We start from the raw sequence: 27,415 nt of genomic DNA on the forward strand, positions 1-27,415 counted from the left end.
TCAAAGAATGCTTTTTTTGTGTCAGTGACATGTAAATACAGACATTTAGGAAAATGTATGATTTTATTTATTATTATTTGCACAGTAGGGGGTGATAGTGTACAGCTGATTGAACAAAGGCAACAATGACTTCTTGGCAAAAGTGTAACATACACACGCGCGCGCGCAAACACACGTACACAAACACACTTTTTGGGATTAGACGGATGCTCTTCCTATTATATCCCAATGAACTGGAATGATCTCACCAGATGTCCCTGCTTGGAATTTTCCAGTAATAACACCAAATAGGACACGGCATGATTCTATCTTATTTGTTTCTTTTGTTGCTGTCATTTGGCAAAACAAAAACACAGGAAAAATGACAATGCACTCCCTTTAATTGTCTCGTGATCCCTGAGAACCTTAAATTTACCACTCCGGAACTGAAATATTTGATGATCAACAACAAAAACTTGTGCTACAGAAAATCTCGGAAGAGTTGGAAATTGTAAGACATATCGAAATATTTGTCACACCTCGAATTTCCAAAATTCTCTAAATAGATGTATTATTTTTTCCATTTTTTTTTCTTGAAAAAAAATTGAATAGAAATTTTCAGCAACATGTTTTTAAAAAATATTTGCGAGTCTTGTTTCTATATTGGCGCATTTCACATCCCCTATTTTTTTTTTGGTACATTATGTCTTCTATTTGTTTCCAGAAAATCAACAGAATTAGATTTTTTCTCTCACCATAAATGTTACCTAAAAATGACTCGTATTTTACTAGTTATATTTTGTAATGGGCAGACAAAAAATATGGGCCAGTCTCAAAAGGGGCTAACGAAATATCCAAATATGGAGGGCGAAAGTCTAATTTCTTTGTCACAGCTAATATCCCCCATATTTAAACTACCAGTATCTTGTAGAACAAGAACAACTTGAATTAATATTGTTTGCAATGTGACTTGAGGAAAAAGCCGCAAAATTGAAGATAACACATTTTTCATTGTGGTATCTGAAAATGGACAAAATATGGAGACTGATGTCTCATTTCTTTGTCAAACCGCCATTTTCTAAGACTGACAAAAGTTGTTGGAAAAAAAAAACGATTACCCATCTCATTGACATAGTTGGAGAAAGGTAGACAAAAAATATTTTTAAAAAAGTCGTTTGACGCCATATTTAGCATCATTGTTCTTGACTTGAAGGGCAGAAGAAAACCAAGGAAAAGGCACCGGCCTCTGTTGGAATTCTTACTATTTTAAGGCCACCATTTGAAGACAAAAACTCACCCTTTGGCCTGGATTGATGTCACGCCACATTGCTACGCTAACCGTGGCGTTGCATGTTGATGAGCAGCCAGAAACAAGATGGTGGACGGTTCTGGACAGGAAGTCTGCCGGGACCCCCTTACCGCCATCTTGGGAATTGCATAGATTAGCATGTAGCTTGCCACATAATCAGTCACAGTGTCCAGGCGAGTTCAGTGTACTGCACCCGCCTCCAAAAAAAAAAAAAAAAAAAAGAAACACGTGATTAGCGTGGTATTCAAAATATTTGAGGTCATTTTTGTCTCCTGTGACAGTGCTGATGGGGCCCTTGAAAGGGGTTGGAGGGTTTTTTTTTTGGAGGGGGTTTCAAGTGGCCTTCCATCATCATCAGAGCTCCTCCTTCTTCTTAAGGACTTTTTCCTGATCGCGGCCTCGCAGGCTGCGCATGAAGCCGATGAATCCGGCTTCCTGGAAGGAAAAGGAGGTCACACTATATACAAGCTATTTCATCTGTACGTATTTGCAGTATTGCTTTGTAACATCAATGTTAGCAAGCAAAAAAGAAGCAGACCAGTTCCTGCTGCAAAACAGCAAACTCAAATGGATCTAACTTAACAGTTTTCACTCTGTACTTAAAAAAAAAAAAAAAAAACAATCCCCCCCCCCAAAAAAAACATCTAGACCTTTAATATTGAGGAGACATAATGCTGCAGGACTCCTGCTGGCTGAATAAGTGGCGGAGTTTTACAGCCCCTGCCAGATAGGTCCAGTATCAAAGATACGGTAGGTATAGATATTAAAAAATATTTTCAACACTTTGAATTGCTTAATAATGCATAAAAATAACGTGACAATGTGGGGAAAGATTAAGAGTATCCAATTGCGGGAAAAAAATATGACATTAACCATATTTGAACATTTGGGGCTTATACCTAATAGCGACACTATTTTAAAGGCTTGCCCAAAAGCGGCATAAAAAATTTTGTTAAAAAAATGTTTTTAAAAAAGGGTTAATTTCTTTCTTTTTTTTTTTTCTTTTGGAACTTAATTTTTCACCGTTGCCATTACTATATATTGTAAAGACATTGTTTGAAATGTTGCTTTCTAAATACTGGGGTACATAATTCTACTCAGATACATTTATGTATGTAGTGATGGCAACACGCGCTTAATTTTGGGTGCTTGCTACATTGACTGCTGTCCAAAAACAATAAAAGGCCAGCCAACGACATCCCAACTGAGGCATCAAAAGGAGAACTTCATTAAGCTCACCCCGCGATCTCCGTGGTACTTGTCCACAAATTTGGCATAGTTGTAGTGGTTGAAGGTCGGGTAGCCCTCCACGCCCTCCTGCTTGCACAGCTCGTGGTTTTGTCCCTTGGTGCAGTCGACCGCTGCGTAGGCAATCTGACAGGAACGGGAACAGGAACAGGAGTGTATGTGTTACTACTCGCAATACTTGAAGAAATATCACGCGCGAGTATTAGCAAGGGATGACGTTGATTATTATTCTACAGACGACCTTTAACGCATAGATTCACACAAAAGTAGTCGGCATTTTGGCTCCTTTTGGTCTTTTTTTTGGGTTTGTTTTAACTGTTTGGGTACAGATGTTAGCGCTCTGTGTGCTTTGTGAACAGTAGACCAACACTGTCAAAATGTACAGAAAGGATATCCAATAACAATAAAACGTCCTTTGAAAAGGTCCATCCTGTTCAATTCTTCTCACGAGAATGAAGGTTGATTCCGGTAGGCCGTAACGTGGAACGGAGACGGGCGGGGGCCGATGAGGCGTAAATGTCGAGCCGTGCCCAGCGTCATTTTCGGGACTGCTGAAATGTCATGCCGCTCCCTCAGAGTGCTGAGTGGTGCATATCGGGCAGTCACGCTCGCGACCGGGCTATGTGGAAGGGTGTGCTGAGGACAGGAAAAGGCGCTAAACGTTTTAGCTCGCCGTGTGCTGACTAGAGAGATCCTTCTGCTCTGCCAAAATGGCAGCGGGTCAGCATACATTGTTTGTTTCAACATAGTTTTTGAAAGTAATCATTCATGGGTGAAAAGTATACGAGGTGTGACAATAAAAGAGATTGCAGAAGCTAAGCAAAGCTGCGCCGATGGCACCTTTGACAGACTGCTGTGTTGCGCAGAAGTCCCCCCAGCACTATTTTTGTTCACTTTGAGCCTCTTTTTCAGGATTGGGAAAAAATGGAAAAAGCATGATGGCGGTGTGATCCACACTAAGCTGAAAAAGATGCACCAACTTTGAGAAAGAAAGAAAGCCAGAAAACGAAGTACGGGCTGCAGTTGCGACTTCTAATATGAGATGAGTTTGTTAAGGGATGTGTGAGCAATCAATGCCAGATAGTGACGGGACAAAATGAAGTCACTCGACTCTTGCTTCTTCACCGTAGCGCTGCCAATGATCTTATCGATCCACCTGCCATTGATTGTGAGAAACACGTAGCGAGGCACAACTTCCCTTCATGCTCGGAAATACATCAAGCACAAAACACGTCACGTCAGCATGCTGCATATTTGTCTTGGAGCTCAGCGAGTGTCCAATGACGAACTCGGATGAGGTCATCATAGATCAGAGGAGGAGGAGGCGCTCTAACAAGTCAATATGTTACAGTCCAGTGCATTATGGTCGACAGGAGGGAGGCAGCACTAGTGGAGACGTATTGTCCTCGGAGGACATTGAATTCTAGTTCTGTCACGACAGCAAAACAAGCCATCAGTCCACTTCCAAGTTCCTGTCTTAGTTGTCCAAGTTTCTAAGTTTTGGGGAGGGGCAATTACGGTAGTTTGATTTTCGTCTGTACAACTTTGGGGGGGTTTTCGGCACTTTTATTTCAGCCGGTACAATTTTGGGGCGGACTTACCAAAGTCTCATTGTGACATGCACAACTTTTGGACGATTTGCAGGCATTTTAGGAAATCTTATGCTTTTATTTTGAAAGTTTTTTTTTTAATGTGCGCACATGTGGACGCTAGTACAAATGAGGGAGCGAGCAGGAGTCGTAGGAGTGTTTCGAACTAAAAGATTTTTCGCTCTATGTAGCGACTTTTCCGACCCGTCTGGCAACTGCCCTCCCACCCCTCCTCCCCCAGGCCCCAACAAAAGAAACTAACAAAAATGACAACAATGATTCCAGTGCTAGCAACATTCTAATTTGCTAAGGAAGAGTGCCAAGAAGATTTTGTTGTTATGGTCCGTTTTGTTAGTAGTTGTTGTCTGAGGTGCAGGGCGTCTCCGCTTGGCTGACGCGGTCGAGAAGCTGTTTTTGCCAGGAGTGACCTAACAACCCGTATCACTGACAGCGATGGCAAAGGGCCCTGAAAGCTTGTTGTGTTGCACGTTTACCGAGGCGCGTTGCGGGAAGGTTGCCTCAGAAAAGCGCCCGACTAAGACGCCATCTGACAACAATTTAAAAGCAATTCCGCGCAAATGAGAAACGAGCAGTCTCAAAAAGGTCGAGTGCATCCTGACGCAAAAGCGCAATACGACGCGCTCGCGACGTGCGAGTCGGGAGCTATTATGCGCCGATAGAGGACAGACGGAGTTGTCCTCCCGTGACTGCCCGTAAGCGTGCCTCGCCTGCCGCCATTTGATTGGCTTTGTCGCATTCCTTGCTGACACGCGCCCAGAAATATTAGACGTGATGCAAGAGCGCTCGCTCAACTTTTGAACTTACCTCGGTCCAAAAAGGAAAAACAACAGGGTGAGTTTGCAGATGCATCGTGACGAGGCAGTATGATATTTTTTGTGTTTTTTTGAATAGCTGTCATTTGCGAGTAAACTTTCATCAAGCATTTTCACAAAGATTCGCCGATCAATGTATTTTATGACAACCTCATCTGGCTCCTCTCGATGTGGAGGAGAAGCGGCTCGACTCTGAGCCCCTCCCGGATGACCGAGCTTCTCACCTTATATAATATATAATGCTCTCTTCTGGTGTTTTTGTAGTTTTGTACTTTTGAAGGTGAAAGTGCATCAGTGTGGGACTCACTTTGCGGTCTTCTTTGAAGAGCTCCGCTGCAGTCGTGAAGTGAGGGACAGCGTTTTTACAGTGCGGACACCCTGCCAAGGAAGAAGACGACGACAAAAGTGTCACATGGGTCCACAACACACATTTGTCAACTCCACGCGCCGCTACCGAGGGTGTTGACGTGCGCCTTAGAGCGGATTCACTGCCGTGTAAGCGCACAGTCGATCTTTTTATGGGCGCGATAAACACGATCACTTTTGACTCCATTCACCGACAACATCTTACTCAAACATCAACATAAAATGTCGAGAGAATGTCGTGGGATTGAAGGTGGGCTTATATTATGCCGGGCAACCTCTGCAATTATTTACACGGGAGTGGCGTTTTTAACTGCGCATCATTGTTGAGGATTTACAGGTGCCTTGTTTGAACAATTTACAGCAGTGTCGTTGGTAGCTGCGCAGAGTTATGTTTCAAAGTAGTAGTCATGCATGAAACAGAGCAAACTCTTGCTGGGCTGTTGTTCAGCCTTTGGGGGATGTCAGGTTGTCAGATTTTAACAAGCCTGACTTTTTGTGGATTCAAAATAAGTCTTATTCTAATTTTTTTTGGGGGGGGTAACTTGTGGGAGTTCTGGTAGCCTAGTTTTAAGGAGTGATACTTTTGCAACATGCATAACAAAAAAGGTCTTATTTTAATGTGTCATTTTTAGGGGGGGGTGAAGGGAGTATTAGCTCGTTCCTACCGACTGCTGCCAGGCTGATGAATAAAAAATAACAATCATAATAATAATAATAATAATAATAATAATTAAATGATGTGAAGGAAAATTGTAAATAGTACTGCGATTTATCCATTTGTGTTCATATTGGATTTAATTGAAAGATGTTTGTTGTTTCTTTTTCTCTTTCTTTCTTATTTCTACATACATTCTTGCTGCTGGAGGCTGTAAATTTCCCCAGTGTGGGACGAATAAAGGATATCTTATCTTATCTTATCTTATTTTAACCTGCGTAAGTTTTGAGGTTTTACGGTATTCATATGCTAGGCTGTGCAACTTTTCAGGGATTTACTTGAGGTGTATTTTAACCTAAATCACTTTTTATGAGATTTAAGGTTGTCTGATTAAGTTGCAGATTTTAATCGGCTGTTCATGTTCCTTCGTGGATATTTTGACCATGCAGTAAGATGGTTTTGTTATTTTTTTTGTTCATTAAAAGCATGATAATGAGGCAACATATTCGAAGGTTGCGGTTTCTTTAGCTGCCAAGATTTTTTTCCCCCCTTTCCATGAAGCCGACACAAGCCGTCAGAATGACTACGGTAATTTCTCTTCAGCTATTTTCATGGTTATTAAGCTGTTACACACTTCCATGTTCATCAGGACATGTTAAAAACAAGTGGTCCTGTGATGTGTTTTTTATTTCCCCACAATTGTTGGCTATCCTCCGTCTCCCTGGGGCCGAGGCGGAGTCCGAATGCCGCACGATGAGGACATTTTGGCAACTGGCTCGGGCTTACGTATGTCATTTGGTTAAAACCCAGGAAATGATCACAGCCGATCCCAGGGGAGGCCATGAGATCTCAAACTTCTACAATCCAAATAGCCGACTTCAACCAGGTGTCATTTTAAAGATTTGAAAGTTTAACGTCGACCCCAAGTTAGGGAGTATGCAAGCCTCACATGGAGCGTAGAACATGACCAGACTGTGTTTCTTCTTCTTCAGGGCCTCTCGGAAGTCCTCCGAGCCAAGATGGAGGACGCTGGAGGGCTTGTCCTCCCAGGACTGCTCCGGAGGCGGCGGGGCCTGCGGACTGGAGCATGGAGAGCCGTGAAATACGGTTTTCCCAGTTAAACCTCTCCACCCATGACTTTCCCCTACTGGACGCACATTTTCCCATTGCTTTACGACCAAAAGGAGACAATGAAGACATCACCAATAGACTAGAAAAGTGCGTTTGTGATGTCACACTTGTATATTTTTGTCAAAATGGTGCCTCCCTCACTTGTGCATAAAGTCGACGATCTTCTCTTTGGTGCGTATATGCGGCAGCGTGTACGTCTCCTCTCCTTTCTCAAAGTACTTCAGGGTGGGGAATCCGGAAATTTTGAAGCGATCCCCCACAGCCTTGTGGACGGTGGCGTCCACTGCCGCCAACACGCCCGGACTCTGTCAAGGCACATTTCAAGGCAGAGATTAGACATGGGAGGGGATGAACTAATCAGAGTCACATTACACCATAAAAAAAAGAAAGAAAAATAAAGAAAAAGAAATCACCTTTGGATCCTTGTTGAGTATTTGGGCAGCTTCTTCATAGTCTGGCTTAATCTTTTTGCAGTGGCCACACCCTTAAGATACACACATTTCAAGAGGATGTCTCACTCAATAAACAGAGCAGAAAAGTGTGTATCCACATACAGGCATTGTATACATTTAATAGGCAGAGTGTGTCCATGCGCCGTTTGCGTGCGTGTGTGTGTGTGTGTGTGTGTACAGGGAGACTTGACTCTCCATGTGGACAGTTTATCTTCATGTAAGACTGCAGAGAGATCATGTCCATGTACAGAATGTATACAAGATGTGCACATCAAAAGGAGCCGCACAATGTCCAATGAACTGTAGCAAAAAGTCAAAAACGGTCAATTTTTTTTTCATTCTAGTCATGTCATGACTTGTTTTTTAAAAGAAAAAAAAATAGCATATTATACCGGCAGAGTTCTTTTTTGTCTTGAAAACAATCAAACTGTTGGATTCCCTGAGAATGGATTCAAAGCATTTCCATTCATTTCAAAGGGGGAGAGTGTGGTTATGGCAACAAATACAATCTCCAGTCACCACTGTGCAATGTATCAGTATGCACCCAACTGTATCTGTACACAAAGGCCACCTCGCGTAATGTCGTGCTAAGTCCGCGTCAAATTGGAATCCAGGCGCTAAACCTATCTTAATGAAGAAGGCTGCCAGAACGCGAGACTGCGCACATTGGTCCCTTTCAGCAAATCGCTACAAAAACACCACAGCAGCTTTCGAGGCGTTTAATAGAGCCCGAGCCCAGTATTTGTCGCGCGCCGCCTCTACAAGATGTCGTTGCTGAAGACGTATGGCCGTTTGATGGCATACACCCTCCGCCGCCGCGTGGAAGTAAATTGGTACATTTCCAAAGGTGCTAAATTGACCTTGTCAAAACAGTTGAGCGCCTCCTTTCTTCAGCGCCGGTGCAGGCTATAAATCAGCCGGCGTGTCGGAGAAGGGACGCGGCTGCAAGGCGTGCGATCATGCAAATTGTGGCCAAAGAGCACTTCCTTCTCCTCGACGAGCACGCTGCACACCGTTCGAAATCAATAAGCTACTCGCACACGCGCGGCGCCGTCGTCCCTGAGAATTTCCGCAAGCATTCAACTCTAGTAATTTTTCCTCTGGTGGCATTACAGTGCACCATGATGATCTTCACAGCACTTTGCTTTTTATGTGACAACCTGATCCTCACAATTGTACACGCAGCAACAGATAATGAAAAAGTGTTCAAATGAAAAGACGAAGACGCCACATGTACAGGTTAATTTATGCTGATCTCGGCAGCCATGTTAGGTTCTCACACAAGTCGCGAGCTGTAGGTCTCAATGTTTTATGCATGTATGAATGACGTTTTGGCACGAGAGCAGTGGATTTTATTGGCATGAGTCTGAGAGGTTTATTTCGCCCTCTGATCCGTACGAGACTGGTTTACTTCTTTTGACGCTCGCATCAAGCTGATTTGCATCTTCTGTGACAGCCGTGTAAGCTGTTTGACAGGAAGGTTGCTACGCTAGCTTTGCCTGCGATGCAACAGGCTTCTGCGTTTCATTTTATGTGCCACACGACATCAGCATTTGACATTTAGACAAGAGGACTCTTTTTTTTTTCTTTTTACATTTGTATGACAGTTAAGAGTGTTCAAATGTTCTTAAATCATCGTATGCATTTAAGATGGTGAACGGATTAAAACAACAGGACTGAAAAGAAAGGTCAATTTGGTTCTGAAAGTCGAATATTCCACACGTTTTTGCAACATGATGCATAAAAACCAACCAAAAAGAAATGAAAAAATCTGTATAATATCTTCCTGATGCAAAAACGTGAGTGGCGGGATGATCTCATGTTGTCTAGTTAAAAACACACACATACTCATAAAACAAGAACAAGACGGGACCAGAAGAGTTTCAAACTATGACACTATAAAGATAAAGTTGTTTGTGGCCATGCGCACAGCGATGAGCTCGCTGGCCGAGCATGATTGTTTGCGCTGAGAGGTGGGCAGAAAATGTAAGATGATGGCAGGTGGGAGAAGAACCATTAATCTACACCAATGACAGCAACGCATTTGCTGGAGTGCAGCCAAAAGAGCTCGGTGTGTGTGTATCTTGTAATGTGGGTTTGTGTTATGGGTCGCAGCGGACAATAGTAAATGTTAAAGCTGTTCAATATTTATGATTGAAAATCCTTGTGTGTGTGGTCAATTGATTTTTCAAATCTCGCGGTGTCAAGTGATTTTCCTGTAGTGTGGGCTACATCAGGAGTGGCTTTTCTTCCCCGAATAACTCAGAAATGTATCGAGCCCGATAATTGTAGATGTTATACCTGTTTGATATTTCATTCATTCATTCATTCATTCATATATCTTCCTAACCGCTTGATCCTCACTAGGGTCGCGGGGGGTGCTGGAGCCTATCCCAGCTGTCTCCGGGCAGTAGGCGGGGAACACCCTGAATCGGTTGCCAGCCAATCGCAGGGCACACAGAGACGAACAACCATTCACACTCACACTCACACCTAGGGACAATTTAGAGTGTTCAATCAGCCTGCCACGCATGTTTTTGGAATGTGGGAGGAAACCGGAGCACCCGGAGAAAACCCACGCAGGCCTGGGGAGAACATGCAAACTCCACACAGGGAGGCCGGAGCTGGAATCAAACCCGGTACCTCTGCACTGTGAAGCCGACGCGCTAACCACTGGACTACCGGGCCGCCCTGTTTGATATTTACGATCAGAAATTCTTATGTGTGTGGTGCACAATTAGTTGAACCACTGAAGTGACTTTTGTTTATGCCAGGGCAACTTCTGAGGCATACATTTAGATACAGTAATAAATAATGCCATTTCAAATATGTGCATGTGGTTGATTGACATGTGGTAGTTGATAGTGAGCCTTTGGTGTGGCGTCAAACCTACAGGGGGCGTAGAACATGACCATGACGGCTGGATGTTCCTCCATGAAGACATCGAAGGATTCGTCTGTCAGGTGGAAGACGGACGAATCTGTCTCGGACCAAGACACCTCAGGAGTCTTTGGCTGCGCTGGCTGAGGGCTGACAATTAAACAAACAAACACAAAATGTGTTTAAATCCAGACCGCGTGTGTTTGTGTGTGTGTGTGCGCGTAAATCAGACACGTCCACCCTGAACCAAAATGCCGCACACACAAGTACGATACATAAACACATTTATGATACATACACCCTGCCTGGATGACATCACACTTATACACTGCCAATAGCACATGGACATACACACACTCGCTGGCTCTCATTCCCCTCGCACACACAAAACCGTGTGACTCTCTTTCACACTCTCTAGCACACGCACACCCCGTTCTTAATTCTCTCACACAGGAACATATGCTCCCAATTGTCACACAGTAATCTCTTTCTCTCACTCACACACACACACACACACACACAAACACGCACACACTGTCTCAGGCACACACAAACACAGTTTTGTCATCCGCAATAGCAACACGCACAAACACACAATACGGTGATCGGACACAGACGATTCTCTCGCCCTCACAACAATTACCCACGACATACACACAGACAATTTTCTTAAATCCGACAATTATGTACCGCACACATTTAATTCTCTCCGGAGGGCTCATTATCTAGCACACTCTACTAAAATGCAATTCTCTCTCTCTCTCAATTCAAGGAAACAGCTTATAGCGATACAAGATTGTGACCTTCATTGCTTCGCGGCAACAGCCGCGCAACCGCGCACACACACGTATAAGCATGAAACACAAGATTTAGTATTGACCACACGTGCATATTTCACAGACGGTGACTACGGTGTCACGCATCCACTCCAGATGTTTCCGAAAGATGCGAATAGTGGAAGCGCGTCTACTCACTTCTTCATCCATTCGGCGATGTCGTTGGCCGTGGCCCCGTAGTTCTCGTAGTGGTGGAGGAACTTGCCCTTTCTAAATAAGACACAAAACTTGACAGTTCATATTTGCAAGGCTTGCAGTTTGCACAAAAAAAGACCTTGATTGGTGGCTTTACAGCACTGCCCTTATTTCACGCCTATCATAAAAACAACGATTCTACTCACTCGTTACATGTCCACACGTCTAAAGTTCTGCAAAATGGGTTAGATTCTCAAGCCCGCACGGTTTTAGTCTTCGCTTGGTTTCTAACCTCAGTCGCAACCCCTCAAAGTCTTGACATGGTCAAAGGCCTTATGGTCTCGGCCTAGACTTCGTGTGAAGCCGTCAAAGTTTTGGTCCTGATTAGTATCTATATCAGTATTTATATCTTAACCGGTCTTGGAAATATGACGAGCGTTATCAAATATTGGCCTTTTTTTTTTGGTCACAGGTCAGCTTTTCCGTTCACATCAGGTTCAGTGAACATCAAAAACCGGATGAGTCCTGTGTTCCTCATCATAAAAGAAGGTGAGTAAATTGAACGAGTGGAGAACACGCGTCCTCGCAGCAGGTGCGGCGCTGCGATAGCGCCGGAGCTGATGAAAGCGCTTTTGTCCAAAAGTGATCAGCTGCTGTTTTATCAGCGAGATGCTCTTTAAACTGCAGCCACTGGGCTGGCATGGTCATTAGCTGGCACGGCACCGGCGTTAATGTGGCCCCCTGCTTACTGTGCATGTGTGTGACGGGAAACACACAAACACACACACAGGCTGGCTAACCCCACAAGAACTTAATCAGTCCTCATCTAATTAAAAGGGCCAGGCTGGAATGAGGGTGTTTAATGTGGAAATAGGGATGATTAAGCGCCTGCACACTGCTAACAAACTCAGTCAATATATGAAAATGGCTCGCGATGCCCCGAGTGGCGGCGGAGGGGAGAGCAAATAGAGCCGTGGGCTGGTTGAGGTGGTGGTGGGGGTCCCAAAGCAACCATGAGGAGAATTAACTTGCAGACCAACAGATGCCTGGTTATGACCTTGGTCAGACAATAAACACTTTGCTGTGAATGTTTTATAAGCCTCTTTTGGGTCAGCAGATGTTTTGTTGAAAGCCGAAGCACTTTTGAGTGACGCTTTCAATGCGATGTTGATTTAAAGTTATGACGGTTTGGCAACGGTGTGAAACGGCACGGCGGAATTCTTTCAGTCAGGAATTTGGGAGTTTTGTAGATTTCCACAAATGTAACCATACGGGCATCAACATTCTCTTTCATCTCTTATCTTGAAATGCCTCAAGCCATTTCAGCCAAGAACGAAAGAAGCAAGGTCGTGGCGGTGTTGAAATTTGGGAGAAAATCAACACTTTAGGAGCCAGGCAACACCTGTCAGCCTCAATGAATCCACCACTCAGGAGCTCTTAAGATTCTTCAAGCTGCACTGAGACGACCGAACACAGAGTAGACACCAGACAAGAGGCCATTTTTCGGAGACATAAACGGACTCGACACGTCTAGTGTCTCCGAAATCACTGACTGATGCAGGAAGCCAGGAGAACTCACTCAAAGTAGCAGAAGGTCGGGTAGCCTTTGACGTTGAATTCTTGCTTGAGGCCGTCAAATTCGGACGGGTGCACGTTCATGCCAGCCAGAACCTTATGTATAAAAAAAAAACAAAAAAACAAAAGGCCACAGTGAAGATGAAAAACTACACCAGGTTTCAAATACTCCCATACAAGAGTAGCAGCAGAAATTCATCTTTGAAAAGATAACACTGTTCTTTTTTATGACAGTCAGTGAACACCGAGAGACTTACAAAGAGATTGTACGTCATCCCCAAATGATATTTCCTGTTATTTTTGCTCACTTTCAGCACAGGTAAAAAAGCGGCGTCATCACTCAATGGAGTGAAAACTAAAAAATAACACAATGTGCAGCTTGTTTGGTGAAAGGTGAGTGATTATTTTCTTCCCAGCCAGTACAGCTTAGCGCTTCTGAATTATTATTTTATTCCCCATATCAAAGGAGAAACACGGATTATAGATGGCAATGTCAAAGCATCAAAGGAAGGATGGAAAATCTGGGGACGTGACGATCTAATTTTGGATGAGAGGAGCAACGTCGAGCGCAACAATGCGTATTTGTGTCGAATGTAGCAGCCAGAGAATATACGGAACCGCTTCAAACAGAGAAGACCAAAACTGAGGCTGATGAATAAAAAATAAAAATCATAATAATAATAATAATTAAATGATGTTTTTGTTTTTGTGTTCATATTGCATTTAATTGAAAGATGTTGTTTTTTTTTTCTCTTTCTTCTTTCTACATACATTCTTGCTGCTGGAGGCTGTAAATTTCCCCAGTGTGGGACGAATAAAGGATATCTTATCTTAAAACAGTAACAGGATCACAATCACTACTGTGGGTCAATGTGAATAAACAAAGTCAGACCGTATGATCAAGAGCCGCACAAATTAACAGAAGATCAAAATGATTTTGTGATGAGAAGACTCACGTATCGCCCCTTTGTCTCCGTGGCAGCTTGCTGAAAGATGGGCTGCATCCTCTTACACACGCCACACCCTGGAAAAGGATGTCGAGAATGTAGAGATGCCGACTAAATTTCATGGTCCTATTGGTGCGCTGGGGGGAGGGAGAAGTCTTTCCAAAAAAATATAATAATAATAATAAAAAGTTGCCCAGGTTGTTGAGCAAACACTCACAGGGCGCGTAGAACATCATGAGCAGCGGCCTCTCCTCTTTCTTCAGCAGCTTCCTAAAGTCCTTCAAAACAGGCACAGCCGGACAAAAAGTGTGTGAGGGGCACATAATAAAAGCACCGCATTCGTCGCAATGTCTCCGAAAGCTCTTTCATCACACAGCCCGACATTGTCACGCCAGTCAGCGAGCCTCATGACCCGTTTTCACAGAACTGCTGTGAGGGTCCTTGAGGCGGGGTAGCGGAGGTTACAATATCCTCTGACCTGTCTGCGAGTAGCCCATAAAATCAGAAATCCTTCTTCAAAATGCTCCCCGGGTGTCCTTGAAACGTACCTTTTCTGTTTCCACGTGGACGACGTCTTTGGCTTCCGGGTTTTCCTCCCACAGTGGAGGCCCTGAGGGGTCCTTCAGGAAAGCCACCATGGACTGAAAGACGGATGAGATGCATTCAAGACACAAGGAAAGTTGGATGTTGTAGTGAACGACTCTCACATCATAGCTTATTTTCATCATTTGGTATCCATAAAGCTCTAATGTGCCAGTTACACAAATGTATGTTGTCCAAATGAATCCCATTTCGAGACCTCAAACCTCTTTGGCTCACCTCATCGATATTGTAGTTTATGTCTATTTAACCTCTAATTTCCCACAATGACATATTTAATGTCCGACACAGCAATAAAGTTACCGATCAAATTTAATGTCTGTACCTCTAACTAGAGCCATTTCATTTGACTGTTAGTTTCTTCACGAACAGTACTTGAGGTATTCATTGATGCATCTATTGTGCAAAACAACAACGGCATGAAGCTCACTACTTACCTTGAAGGTGGCAGGCCTATTGTACTCCGTGTGGAAGGTTCCATCTCTTGTTTTAAAAAAAAAATGCATCAGAGGAGTGAACAATCATGCTGGTGAAGTTAGAAGAGGAGCAACTGTCGAGTTTCAGACTGACTTACTTATAATGCAGCAGCTCGGCAGCGCTGCTTTTGGAGCCGGGGTCAACTTTGACTTTCTTGCACAGCTTGCGGCCCTCCGAATCTCTGAGCAGATCCCCATTAAAAAAACAAAAAACAAAAAAAACACTCACATACTTGGAAATGAACCCTTTTCATGCACACCTGCAACCGGATAACATGATCAGCTGTCCACCGCAATAACCGCTGTCCCTGAAAGGTGTGATTGTGAGCACCAATGGTTGTTTGTCTCTGTGTGCCCTGCAATTTTTTTTTTGTGGCATTTGGGCATATTCCCGAGAAGGCGTTTGTTCGGGTCTGACCCCGATTCCAATGATTTTCTCCTGAGGAAAAGTTATTTGGAAAAAGGTGGACCGGATCGTGTTCAACTTTAGAAATTCCATTTGTATTGAGACCACCATCGATGTTCATTAATTGCACTTTTTGAGCGCATTCCTGCAGGGTAATTGTTTGGTCAATGCGCGGTAGGAGAAGAAACAACAACATTGTGATCGGCTGCACACACTTGTTTTCATCAGAGACGCTGTGGACAAAGGCGCCTGCTAAATTAGAGACCTGATTGTAATTTATGACGCCAAGATAATGGAAGCAGGCGAACTTCAGGCCAAAATAATTCACCATAAGTAAATGAAAAACGGCCCATGAGAACCAATGCCGGCCATTTGTTTGAGAGAAACAGTCGCTGGCTTTCAAAACATAACTCTCTCTTGTGGAGGACAACTCGTCGGAGAAAAGTCGGATGGCGGAGGGAGACCGTGCCAAGACGCTCAGGCAGACAATTATTTTGTATTAAAATGTTTTACAAAAACAGCCAACAGCGGTGGCACTACCCCTCACCAAACCCCTCCGAACGTCCCCTCGGCTTGTTTTATTTTTAATTGAGTCTGTTCATTTCTGCCAGTGAGAAGAATCTCTCCAGGGCGTGGCAGTCATTTTACGAGAGAGGTTTCTGTCAAGCTCTTACACAGATTAGAGTTTGTATTTCACTGAGAGTCATCAAACTTTACAACCGTGCTCTGACCACAGGCGACGGCCCAAAAAGAAATGTCGCTCAATTAAGCGTCAATCACGTATCTGGTATATCGCTGGGGTCAGTCCACACGTGTGTTACTCTTTTTACAAATGATGGAGAATTTTTTGAGGGTCTACTCATGATCAAGATCCCTATTAAATTTTACGTTGCCAAAGAAGACGACACATGCTCAAAGGTCTGAATTTCCAAATCATTCATAAGCTAAGTGATTAGTTTCATGTTTTATGGCAGGTCATTTAACTTGGGGCCGTTTTTTGCCACCCTCCGCCCACCAGCAATGAACAAAACGAAAATGTTTCCCAATTCGCCCTTGTCTGCCAGTCTTGTATACAAGGTTCAAATTTGGTGGCAATCGCACAAAAGCTCTGTGTTCATGATTAAAAGACCCCTGGAAATGGCCAAAATAACCTTAAAATGGCTGCTTCAAGCTAAAATGGCTTCTGGGGCTACATTTGCAAAACAATTCAAGGAAACAGCCATTTGGCATCGCAAACGCTGGCCCTAAAAAAAAAAAATCTGACCGCTGTGTCAATCCCAAGTGAACATTATTATCCATCCATCCATCCATCCATTTTCTGAACCGCTTAATCCTCACTAGGGTCGCGGGGGGTGCTGGAGCCTATCCCAGCCGTCTTCGGGCAGTAGGCGGGGGACACCCTGAATCGGTTGCCAGCCAATCGCAGGGCACACAGAGACGAACAACCATCCACGCTCACATTCACACCTAGGGACAATTTAGAGCGTCCAATCAGCCTACCATGCATGTTTTTAGAACGTGGGAGGAAACCGGAGCACCCGGAGAAAACCCACGCAGGCCCGGGGAGAACATGCAAACTCCACACAGGGAGGCCGGAGCTGGAATCGAACCCGGTACCTCTGCACTGTGAAGCCGACGTGCTAACCACTGGACTACCGGGCCGCTGAACATTATTATCTGCACTTTAATGGACCTTTTGTATTTGGATTACATTAAGCAAGTGCACAGAGTGAAGTGGCTGGTGGGTTGCCCATCGTATATGCTGTGCACAGCGTGCGGCAATTAAGCGTTTTATTTTTGGTCCTGAAAACAAATATGCATCTCCCCGCCTACACATGCTATTAACCGAGCGCGCGGCTTCTTCAATAACACAACAGAGCACGCGTGATGACAAACAACAGCGCAGCTCATAAACGATTCCATATGAGGAGGTTACAGGGCCCCGGTCACAATAGCAGCAGGTGTGCCCTTCGCGTTGATTTAAAGAGAGCATCCATTTTCATGTGCAGCATTCATACACGTCAATTTTAGGATTCTAAAATGTCTGATTTACAGATACAGTGACGCCGTCTTATCTGATTTCAGCCCTCTGGTGTTTTCAACTTGATACACGGGTCACAATGGCATCAGCGACCCGAGTCGCATCTGCCACGGCCTGCAACCCGCTCAAGCTCAAGCTTGACAAAAGCTTAGGGACCAAAAAGCATCCACGTTGCATGTACACGTTCATCTGCTGCCACGGCCATTTTGTATTGGATATGAAGGTTGTGACTGAAGGGTGTACTCGCACTCGATCATTTCAACCATGCCAGACTTGAAATCACTTTATTATAAAGACATTGCTTTGACTTTTGTAGATTTTATCTAACTGTGTTTATTTCTATTCTGCAAGGTGCCGGTTATCATGACAAACTGGCAAGAGGGCGCATCACATTAATCATGAAGGTGTCTAAAAGTCCCAAGGACTCTTTTGAGCGTGCATTATTTATAATTCTGTTTATTACTGTTGTGCAAGAGGGAGGTTTTAAAGACTATCTGGCGAGGGACGTGATCCTATTTAACAATACCAAACGTGACATGTAGCCATGCCCGTGCGGGACGCAACACATCATGGTTTATATAAATCAGCATCTATTGTATTGTTTATTTTGAAAAATGATTTCTATTTTTTTTCTGTTGTTTATTTCTATTGTGCGAAGTCGCTTTTTTTCATGATCTGTAGAGCGGCAACAATTAATCAACAACTCATCGACTAACAAATGAATCAACAAATATTTTTGAGAATCGATTGTTTTAATTTCTTTTTAAATTTCAAAATGTGCAGCAAATATTGTCGTGATTTCTGCCATGAATGATCTTTGTGTTGAATCAAAATGAAACATTTGCTTTGACTTTGAAAATCAATGATCGACATTTTTGCCCATTTTCTGACATGTTACGGATCAAGAGACCGAATCTTTTTTTTTTTGTTTGTGCAATTTTGAAACTCTCAATTTGAATTATTGTCCTGATTTTGAATAATGGCATGATGAATCAATAAAATAATCAGCAAATGAATCGATTATTAAAATAATCGTTAGTTGCACCTCAAAATAATTACTTTTCTATGGTAGGTATTGTTGTGATTCGCTCTGTGCGGGTGTGTGGTGAACTATTTTTGGGGATTATTCGTGGTATTCTCGAGTGTATTTCTATTGTGCTGGATGGCAGTTATCATGAATAACTGGCCGGTATGGTGGCTGTTATGAGTAACGGCCTTTCAGCACACACAACCTCCCTTTGGAGCGAGTGTAGCTTCCAAAATGAGATAATTCATTTCTCCATTGGATGCCACTTGGCCAACAAGCAAGTTCCTGGTCATCTGCTCCCAGTATGTCATTTTGGACTGTTGGTGTTGGCACAGCTGATTCACCGCCGCTTCTTCTTCTTCTTCTTCTCTCGCTCTGTCTGTCGGCCATGAGCTCAGACCGCTAGCTATCATTTGGAACCGCTCCAATCGCGACGGCGGGCGCGTATGCCAGAAGGCGCAGTGTTTGACGACAGAACCGCGGGTGGCACCGCGTTGGACCCGGCTTGTTTGAGCTTCCCGTGAGGGAGGCAATGTGAGCCAGGCTCTGCTGGAATTGCTGGAGAGGGAAGAGAATACCACAGGCGCCCACGCAGAGTCAAACCTGACTCACTTTAAAGAGTAAAAAAAAAAAGCAGGGAGCGTTTCATTTGGACTCAAAGGGAAGTCGCTTCCTTCCTGGCAGTTTCCCGCTTGATGATACACTCTTTGTTTTTCCACTCAGACAGCGGATGATGATTTGACAGGTTGGGGGGGAGGCGGGGGGGGGCATCGGCGGATAGTGGGGGTGGATTAATGTAAAATAAAGCCAGGGAAAGACGAAAACAACAACACGTCAGTCAGTTATGACGGGTGCGTAAAAGACAATTTCTCGGCGGTGTCTCGGTAGCGTCGTACACGTGTTTAATGTAAACACGCGTGGGCTCGGAAAGACAGCTGACAACGACCTCAAAGGGGGGAAACATGAAGAAAGGAAGTAGGAGTGCGTCAACCAACTGCTGGAGAAATAAGCGGACAGGTGGATGAAAGCACGATTGGAGCGAGATTGCTCGAGTTTATTACTTGCGAAAGGGAGATTGGTTTTGTGGTGCTTTTCCATAACAATGAATCAATTGATGCAGAGTAAATGCAGGTTGACGAATTTCGAAGGCCTCGTCAATCAAATTTAAGCTCTCTCGTTCTTTCAATAAGAAGCCAGAGAAACGGAAAATTCGTTGGGGGTGGGGGGCATTCTAGTCTAATGCAAATGAGTCTTTGCTCATCTCATCCCCGCTACCGCGGTGTCAATGCCTAAGACGTCCTAAAAAATAGCAAATGCCAACTGTGAAGTGGCAACTTGCTTGCAACCAAGCAAAAAATATACAGTATATATTTCATAAGGCACTATTATAGTATTGTAGGATTCTTAAAGAACTGCAGAATGGCCTGGAGTGGCTTTTGTAAATCCAGTCTAAGACAGCGTAGGAACCAGTTCAACAACATCCAAGTGCGCAATACTTCACGGTCAAAAGAACTCCCCAAACAAGACTTTCATCTTCAAAGCCAAGAGTTCTGAACGGAAGCCACTTCTATGCTCAGCAAACCTGCCTCCTGTATGAGGCGTCCTCTGAGGTCTATCCCGGCTGACGCTAAAGAGAAACTCCGGCAGGAAGTTGCAGATGTTCACGCTGCTAAGTTGTCAGGTGTGAAGCAATCAAGTCGTTTACAAACCGCCTGTCAACGAGTGATCACAGCACAGGCGGGGGTGGGGGAGGTAAATTGTGCAGATGGATGGCGGGGGAGGAGGAGACATTCCGACAGAGCAAAATGCCCCAACCCTTGAAATTGCCGTCAATGAGATCTTAGTTGTCCTGTCGGACCCAATCGGGAATCCTTTGGAGTTTTCTCTGTGTTTTTCCATCATAAAAAATTGCGATCCAGCTGTCGCCATCTGATTTCGGGTCACCTACAGCTCTAAAGGTTCTCTGACATCATGAAAACGGTTACTTGAAGTTAGCTGTCATTTTCAAATGCAATTGCGGTATTTAAGTTGCAAAGGAATCATTCCCTTAAACGGTCCGAAGGGAGCAGGGAAGGATTTCCTTCTGCACATGTGGCAGACCAGTTGGTGGCTTTACAAAGAATCATGAAAGAAAAACAATCATTCCTGAATTATTTCCTTTCTACCATGCCTCAATTTGAGTCAGCAAAAACCTGATCCTAGTACATACCCGCAGTTGACCCAGGCGATGGTGCCTTGGCCCTTGACCGTCTGGGCCACGTCGGACAGCAGCTTCAGATAGGCGTCACTGGATGTAGCTGTAGACCAGACAAGAAGAAGAAGGAGAAGAAGAAGAAGAAGAAGAAGCCTCTGAGGACATGCTCCCATTCCAAAAGGAAGCATCGGGTTACCGAGGGACCTCCGTCGTAAGGAAGAAAGAGAACGGCGAGTTTGGGTTGAGGGGTTTTCGGCTCTGCCGTCTTTCACTAGCTGGAGTCGTGTTACATCAGCTTTCAACAATTATACAATAGTGAGGACCAGACGGAAGGTGAGGACAGGGGGGGGGGGGGGGGGCACACCGACACAGACAACTCTATAGAAGAGCGGATGGGCTAGCTAGAATACGAGTGCTATTGTGATGCCCGAAACACAGACACCCCATTCATTTTTATTATATACTAGTTCCTGCGGAAGGCTGGTAAGGTGGGCCTTCGGCCCACAAAAGTGTTGTTGCTTGGTTCAACTTTTTGTTCATCTTCATTGCTTATCGCGAAAATAAAGAGATGTTTAGCTCTACTAAATAACTAACAATTTCATTGCAATGCTTGTGGGTAGACAACATTTTTTCGCTAAGATGCCCGCGCGATCGTAATGAGCCACTGCCTGAGCGGCGCAGTGGCGGAGCGGTGAAGTAGGTACGTTTTGAAAAGGGACAGACGGAAGGACAGACCGCGTGCGGGACGACGCGCAATAAATATATATAAGATATATTTTTAACGACACAAATGGACATACGTGCGTTTCATAGGACAGCCGTGATATTTCAATTCAAGACATATTTCGTTTTAGAAACATTGTCAGTGCTAATGCTAGCAGTCAATGTAAAATGCCACAATAGAAAACTCATTCATTGTCCGTTTTTTTTTTTTTTTTTTAACACAGTGTAGTAAAATACAATTTTCAGATTGCAAAGGCTGCAGTTTGGGAGGGGGCGCCATAGCAGAGGCAACCATGTTTTGTTGCCGAGTTACCCCTGGACAAACTCAATATTTGATGCTATGGCTATCAATACTATACCGCACTAGACAGCGACACGCTACAATGCGGAATTGACGTTTTGTCTGACTCCTTCAGTACATCCTGTCCAAAGTATTGATGTTTGCCACCATCTTGGGACAGCTCACCTTAAAAATCAGTTCTGTGCTTTGATTCGGGAGGGGGAAAAAATGTTATCGACTGTTGGCGGATACGGTTTTGAAAGAGAGGTTTCAGGCCAAGGCCAAGGGGTTATTTATTCGATTCCTCTACAGGCTTCGACAATAATTAGACTCTGTACCTGTCTTGGAGTAGAGCACCAGAACGTTGGTCCTCGTCCTGAGCAGTTTCTTCAAGTCTTTGTGGTCATTGACCTTCTCGATTAGGGGAGACACCTTCACTGCATCCAGCACCGATGTTAGCAACACCTGGCAACGTGAAACAAAGACAAATGACTCGAAACTGTGTATCAGAGCCAGGAAAAATGCCCGCAGCAGGGGATGATGATCCGGCCGCTTCCTCCAATCAATACGTAGCATATTAGCGGTCTCCGTGATAAATAATGAGAATAGCGAGGTCATGATCTGTAATGCGCGTGGAGAGCCTCGTCAGCGGGAAGAAAGCCGCTGATCTCGGCAACATCAAACCCAATGTCATTGAGGCAATTGTATCTTTCTTCCACCGCACGCTTCGGGCGCGGTGCACGCCAAGATTTTGCAGATCTTAAAATATTTGTCATCATTGATAAAGACGGCTTTGGTCGTATTGTGCGCCACAAAGATTGCAATATTTTGGCTTAGGTATGTTTTCGGACGCTGAAAAGTAATGACGCACCTGTCCCAGCAGGCCGCACATTTTGTTCTCTGTGTGTACTGTAATGCGCCGAGAGAAAGTGACGTTAAAAGATGTCATTAAAAGTCTTAAGCGCATCTTTCAGCTTCCTTCACACAAAGTTACTCCGGCAAATGGCAGCAAATGGCCGGGGCGGCGGACGGCGGCACGCAGAGACAATTCAATCCGAGCGGAGAAGCTGAGGCAGCAACGGTAATCGCGCGCACTCTAATTGGTCTGCTTGCTATTTATGCACGCCGGGAAACGATTTCGATGGCAAATGGCGAGCGAGAGTTAGACTTGATGAGAGTTCTCACCGGCAGCTGTCACGATTGTTTTTCTAATTTTACTGACCAAGCGGGCTGCTCGTTGATTTGCGGCATATTCAGAAGAGCTTACAGACGACGGGGTTGCTTGGCGGGTACGTTGGTCACTTGAGAAATAAGTCACAAAAAGGAGTTGTTCTTGCCACGGTTGTTTGTTATTGCTTTTTGTTGTCTTTTCTGTCCCGCCCCTGTCAAATTACGTATGAGCAGGTGTTATTGCTTCCCCCCCCCCCACCCGTCTCACTTCTCTCTGTCCGCCTACTTTAAAACTTAATATTAAAAGTTGTTATTGCTGGTGTTGTCTTTTGTTGTGCCTCTTTTCTGTCAATTCACATGTGCTCTTTAATTGCACTTGTCCTTTTTTATTGCTTTTGTGTTCCCACTTTTATACTAGCAATATTTGATGTCATTTACTTTCGTTCCTCTCATCTGGCCGCTGTATAACTCCAGATTATCATGTATTCCGTCCTTCACGCTGTCAAATATTCATTTGTGGATACAAATAATGACATTGTTTGCAAATAGCAGCGTTCATGATGCCCCTTCCAAGCCCCCCCGCTCACACTACGTCAAGCGAAAGGGACACTGACGACTTCACAGAGTCTTACACAGTAGCAGTTTTTTTTCCCCAGAAAGCTTGAGGTTGGAGAGCGAAAGATATGCCCGCGAACTTTTGTTTCCACAAAACAAATCTGCAACCCCATCCAGACCAGAGGAGGGCGAATTACAACAAAACAGCCAAATTTTGGGGGTGCCAAGCATATTTGTGCCTTGACGGTTTTATTTGATGAGGATCAGGCGATACTTAGAATCAGGTGACACGACTCTGCCTCTAGTGGGAAAAAAAATGTGACTGGGACATTCTTACTGCTTATTGTTGTTGTTCTGAGGCCATACCCAATAAACCACTTCAAAATGGTAGTGGGGGGGGGGGGGGGGGTGGTATGGGGTAAATCTCTGAACATGAGGGCATCACAGGACATGCGATCAAACATCCAGAGGCAGTATCAGCATGTTACCATTTATTTACGGCGTTTACGGGGTTTCTGAAATGCTTCGGCGTTGGGCTGGGAGATAATTCAAGATCACGAAGCATTATCACGATAGACGTGTGATCAATATTAATAAAAATTCAACTTCCCGCGTCGGCTAAGGTATCACCTTTTGTGAATTTTTGTGCGCCGTAGACGTGACAGTGAGTGCTTTTTCGCATTTTTTTTTTTGACCTAAACATCAAGCTTGAGTGGCATCCACTGGATCATGAATTTGATAGCTGCCATTGATGTTTGCATGAACAGTGAGTTTAAAGGGTACAAGTAAACACTCATCAAACCCTTGACTGCACGTTAGCGCGGCGTCGCGCCGTACAAGAGATATCAGTGGAATGGGCTTGTGTATAGTGTGGGTCGTGGAGCATCTACACACTGCCACACGGGCTATCAAACCATCAGGCGGACGCGCGGCGCGCTCGATACAGTACGTGTAAACACAAACATTTGCGTAAAAGATGGAGTGAGGCGCGCTCGACACGCACTACGGCGGCATGACAAATATAAGCTGCGCTCGCATTGGAATAAGGGATGATCAATCATCACAACACTAGAAATACCGAAGAGCAAAGCGTTTTTTACGGGGTTTCTGAAATGCTTCGGCGTCGGGCTTGGAGATAATTCAAGATCAATACGCATTATCGCGATAGACGTGTGATCAATATTAATAAAAATTCTACTTCCCGCATCGGCTAAGGTATCACCTTTTGTGAATTTTTTGTGCGGCGCCTCGAGATAAACGTGGCGACCAAATTAAACGTAGATAACTGAATTTGCCTTCACGGGCCGAATTTTCAAAACGATGACAAAATACTCCATGGCGACGCACGCGCCTTGAAGGTCGGGTACGTGGCGTGGGACGATACATCGAGCAGGCAGCAGGTGTTGCACCTCTGCCTCCCAGCAACATGTCGTCCTCCATCTGTTGTGACAAATGCGCTTAATCAAAGGCAGACGCTCGGTGGAGGAAACAGTACATCGGAATAAATCGCGAAGGAATTTGATTTTTTTTTTAAAAGCCTTCTGCCTTCTCTGAATAATGACTCGTGCCAGCTTGCTTCTGCTGTACCTTCACTCTGAAAAAAAAGTCATGTACTTCAAGAATGACGTCATATTATAACAAAATGAAAACAATTTGTAGTTTTGGGAGAAATTATTTGTGCAAAATATACATACTATACAAAACAACTTTAACAATTAAATAATAAGAATCATAAAGATGATCAATATCTTGATATAACTTTTTGAAAACAAAAATTCAACTGAACAACATTTAAACAAAAGCTACTTCGACCACATTAATTCCCGGATTATTTATCTGTAAAAATTGACTTTTTTTCTTCAATAAAACACAACTTTAATCTCTAAATACTCTAACAATTTTGTAACGTCAAATACGACTCTCATACGATTACGACACCGCTAAAAAACGTGACCATCATCTCATAATTTAACATCTTTTCATCACTAGAAAATATGACTTTAATATCACACTGCTACGACCCCCAATCCCAGATGACTCCCCCCCTCCCCCTAATTCCTTTTTCTTTCTAACGTGGCCGTAAAAGTCCTTTGCACCGTAACGTGTTATGTGTGTGTGCAAGTGTGAGTACAAAGCGAGTCATTATGTGCACATATACACACAATCGTTAAAAATAAACGGCACACACTAACCCTTGTACCACTCCTGTTTGCCAAAGGCGAAGTAGGGACAGGATTGGGTCAAATCCTTTTACGTTCTGGGTCATTTTCAAATAATTCGAATAAGAACGGGAAAGCAATTTATTTCATGGTGACTTGGTTTTTACAGAAGTAAATGTTTGCCATCCTGAAACAGCCCTGCTTGAATTCCTGAATTGATTGAAAATTTTCGGTCATAAGAGTAAAGACAATACCTTGGTCCATTTTGTTTTACTGGTGGGGGCGGCAACTTTAGTAGGGAATTATAGATTTAGCTCTACGAAGCAACTTTGTTTGAACACCTCACCAGAGAGGCGTCCAAGAAGGTCCTAAGTAGGGATAAGCAAGTATCCATACGCAGTATCGGGCCATCATCAGACACATTTTAAGTAGGGGTGGCTGATACGTCGACATTATTGTCAAATTTGCTTCACACAATGTCCAATTGTATGTTATTGAGTATTGCCTCCAAAACAGACCCGTAAAAAATTAACGGGTCCATTGATTGGCTACAAATTATCAGAAAGTTCTGAGATCTTCATTTATCGAATCAGCGGGCATAGCACGGACATTTGAATCCATCTCAGCGGGCAACCCAGAAAATATGCTTTTTTTTTTTAAACTCAGGCAAACTGAAATGGTGAAAAGCAGTGCTTTGTCTCCACTATTCAGAACTGCACAGTTCAGTCTTTGCACATTTTCAGTAATTAACTTCAAGCAGGTATTTTGAAAATAAGTCTTTGAATTCATTTCGGAGTTTTTACTTTTCTTCCAACCATCGTTCCTCCTACCTTCCTTCATTCTTGGGTCTTTTACTGCATCCCTTTGTAGCATCCTTGGTAAGTTTTCTTCCCACCTTCGATCCTCCTGCGTTCACTCATCTTTCCTTTATCCTTGCTTCTGACTTGCTTCGTCCTCGTTTCTTTCCTGCTTTTCCCACCAACCTTATTAACGGTCTGTCTTTATCCTTCCTTCGAGACATCTTTGTTAACTTCATTAATCCTCTTCACTTATCCTTGTTTGCTTTCCTCCACCCTTACTTCCATTATCCTCTTTTGTCCCTTCCATCCTTGTTAAATGTCTAACAATAGCCTTCATTTCTTCTTTTCTCACCTACATTTCAAGCAGTCCTGTTCCTTTTTATTCCTCCAACCTCCCCTCTGTCCCTAATCCTCTGCATTTCCCTTCCTTCTCGTTTTCTTTTCTCACATTAGCGTTCACATTCATCCTTCACGTCCCCATCCTTTCTCTCTGTCTTACTTTGAGACCAACCTCATTAGTGTAATAACCTCCCCGCTAGCTCGACGAAGGTGGGCGACCGCCAAGCGCACGTCGACCCACGGCTGAAGTGCCACACAGACGGCCGCTTCCTCTTGCGGGTCTCTCGGTACCACACACCCGCCACAAGCGTCACCAAGTTGGGTTCAGCTTGTCAACTTCAACTAGCCTCCTCTCCATTGACAGGCTAGCTTAAACTGGATTCCTTAACACGAGATATGCCATAAAATCACGTGGGTCGCCGCAGGACGACCATCCAGTCAAACAGTCCTCATTTATTAATTAAATGCTTATAAACCTCCCCGGGACTCACCAGGAGTAGCAAGCCGAGCATTTTCCCCGGTCTCATCCGACTCCCGTAGCTGTTCCGAGAGGCCATGATGCCGCTGCGTTGCCACGTCTGGGCGCGCATGCGCTGTCACTTCACGGTAGCATCTTCCGGAGCCAACGCTCAAGGCCTGATGGGAAATGTAGTCTATACCGGAACTTGGCCCACCTGCCAGCCTCTCATCGTTACTAGGAGATGGAAGAG

The 27,415-nt window shown here is 44.2% G+C and overlaps 1 protein-coding gene across 1 annotated transcript; it reads right to left on the reverse strand.

Moving 5' to 3' along the window:
- Positions 1–44: 44 nt before the first annotated feature.
- Positions 45–27,346, reverse strand: pdia5 (protein disulfide isomerase family A, member 5). The gene is made up of 17 exons (XM_052082513.1): positions 27,197–27,346; positions 22,021–22,147; positions 20,695–20,782; positions 15,110–15,193; positions 14,973–15,018; positions 14,484–14,576; positions 14,153–14,213; positions 13,945–14,012; positions 12,993–13,084; positions 11,417–11,488; positions 10,456–10,592; positions 7,524–7,594; positions 7,252–7,415; positions 6,929–7,059; positions 5,266–5,336; positions 2,528–2,662; positions 45–1,723 (listed from the first exon to the last, which is right to left on the reverse strand). Exons 1-17 carry the CDS (start codon positions 27,293–27,295, stop codon positions 1,643–1,645), a joined length of 1,620 nt encoding a protein of 539 aa, XP_051938473.1. The 5' UTR covers positions 27,296–27,346; the 3' UTR covers positions 45–1,642.
- Positions 27,347–27,415: the final 69 nt, after the last annotated feature.

The sequence above is a fragment of the Hippocampus zosterae genome, chromosome 12, assembly GCF_025434085.1.
Source record: "Hippocampus zosterae strain Florida chromosome 12, ASM2543408v3, whole genome shotgun sequence".
NCBI lineage: Eukaryota > Metazoa > Chordata > Actinopteri > Syngnathiformes > Syngnathidae > Hippocampus > Hippocampus zosterae.

Bases quoted from the DNA above. Each gene is read 5' to 3' on its own strand.
- pdia5 (XM_052082513.1), bottom strand. From the start codon at position 27,295: ATGCGCGCCCAGACGTGGCAACGCAGCGGCATCATGGCCTCTCGGAAC. The intron at 14,013-14,152 runs GTGAGTGTTTGC...ATCCTTTTCCAG, and splicing joins CATGATGTTCTACGCGCCCT to GGTGTGGCGTGTGTAAGAGG. The intron at 5,337-6,928 runs GTGAGGCTTGCA...CTTCCTTGGCAG, and splicing joins GGTCATGTTCTACGCTCCAT to GGTGTCCGCACTGTAAAAAC.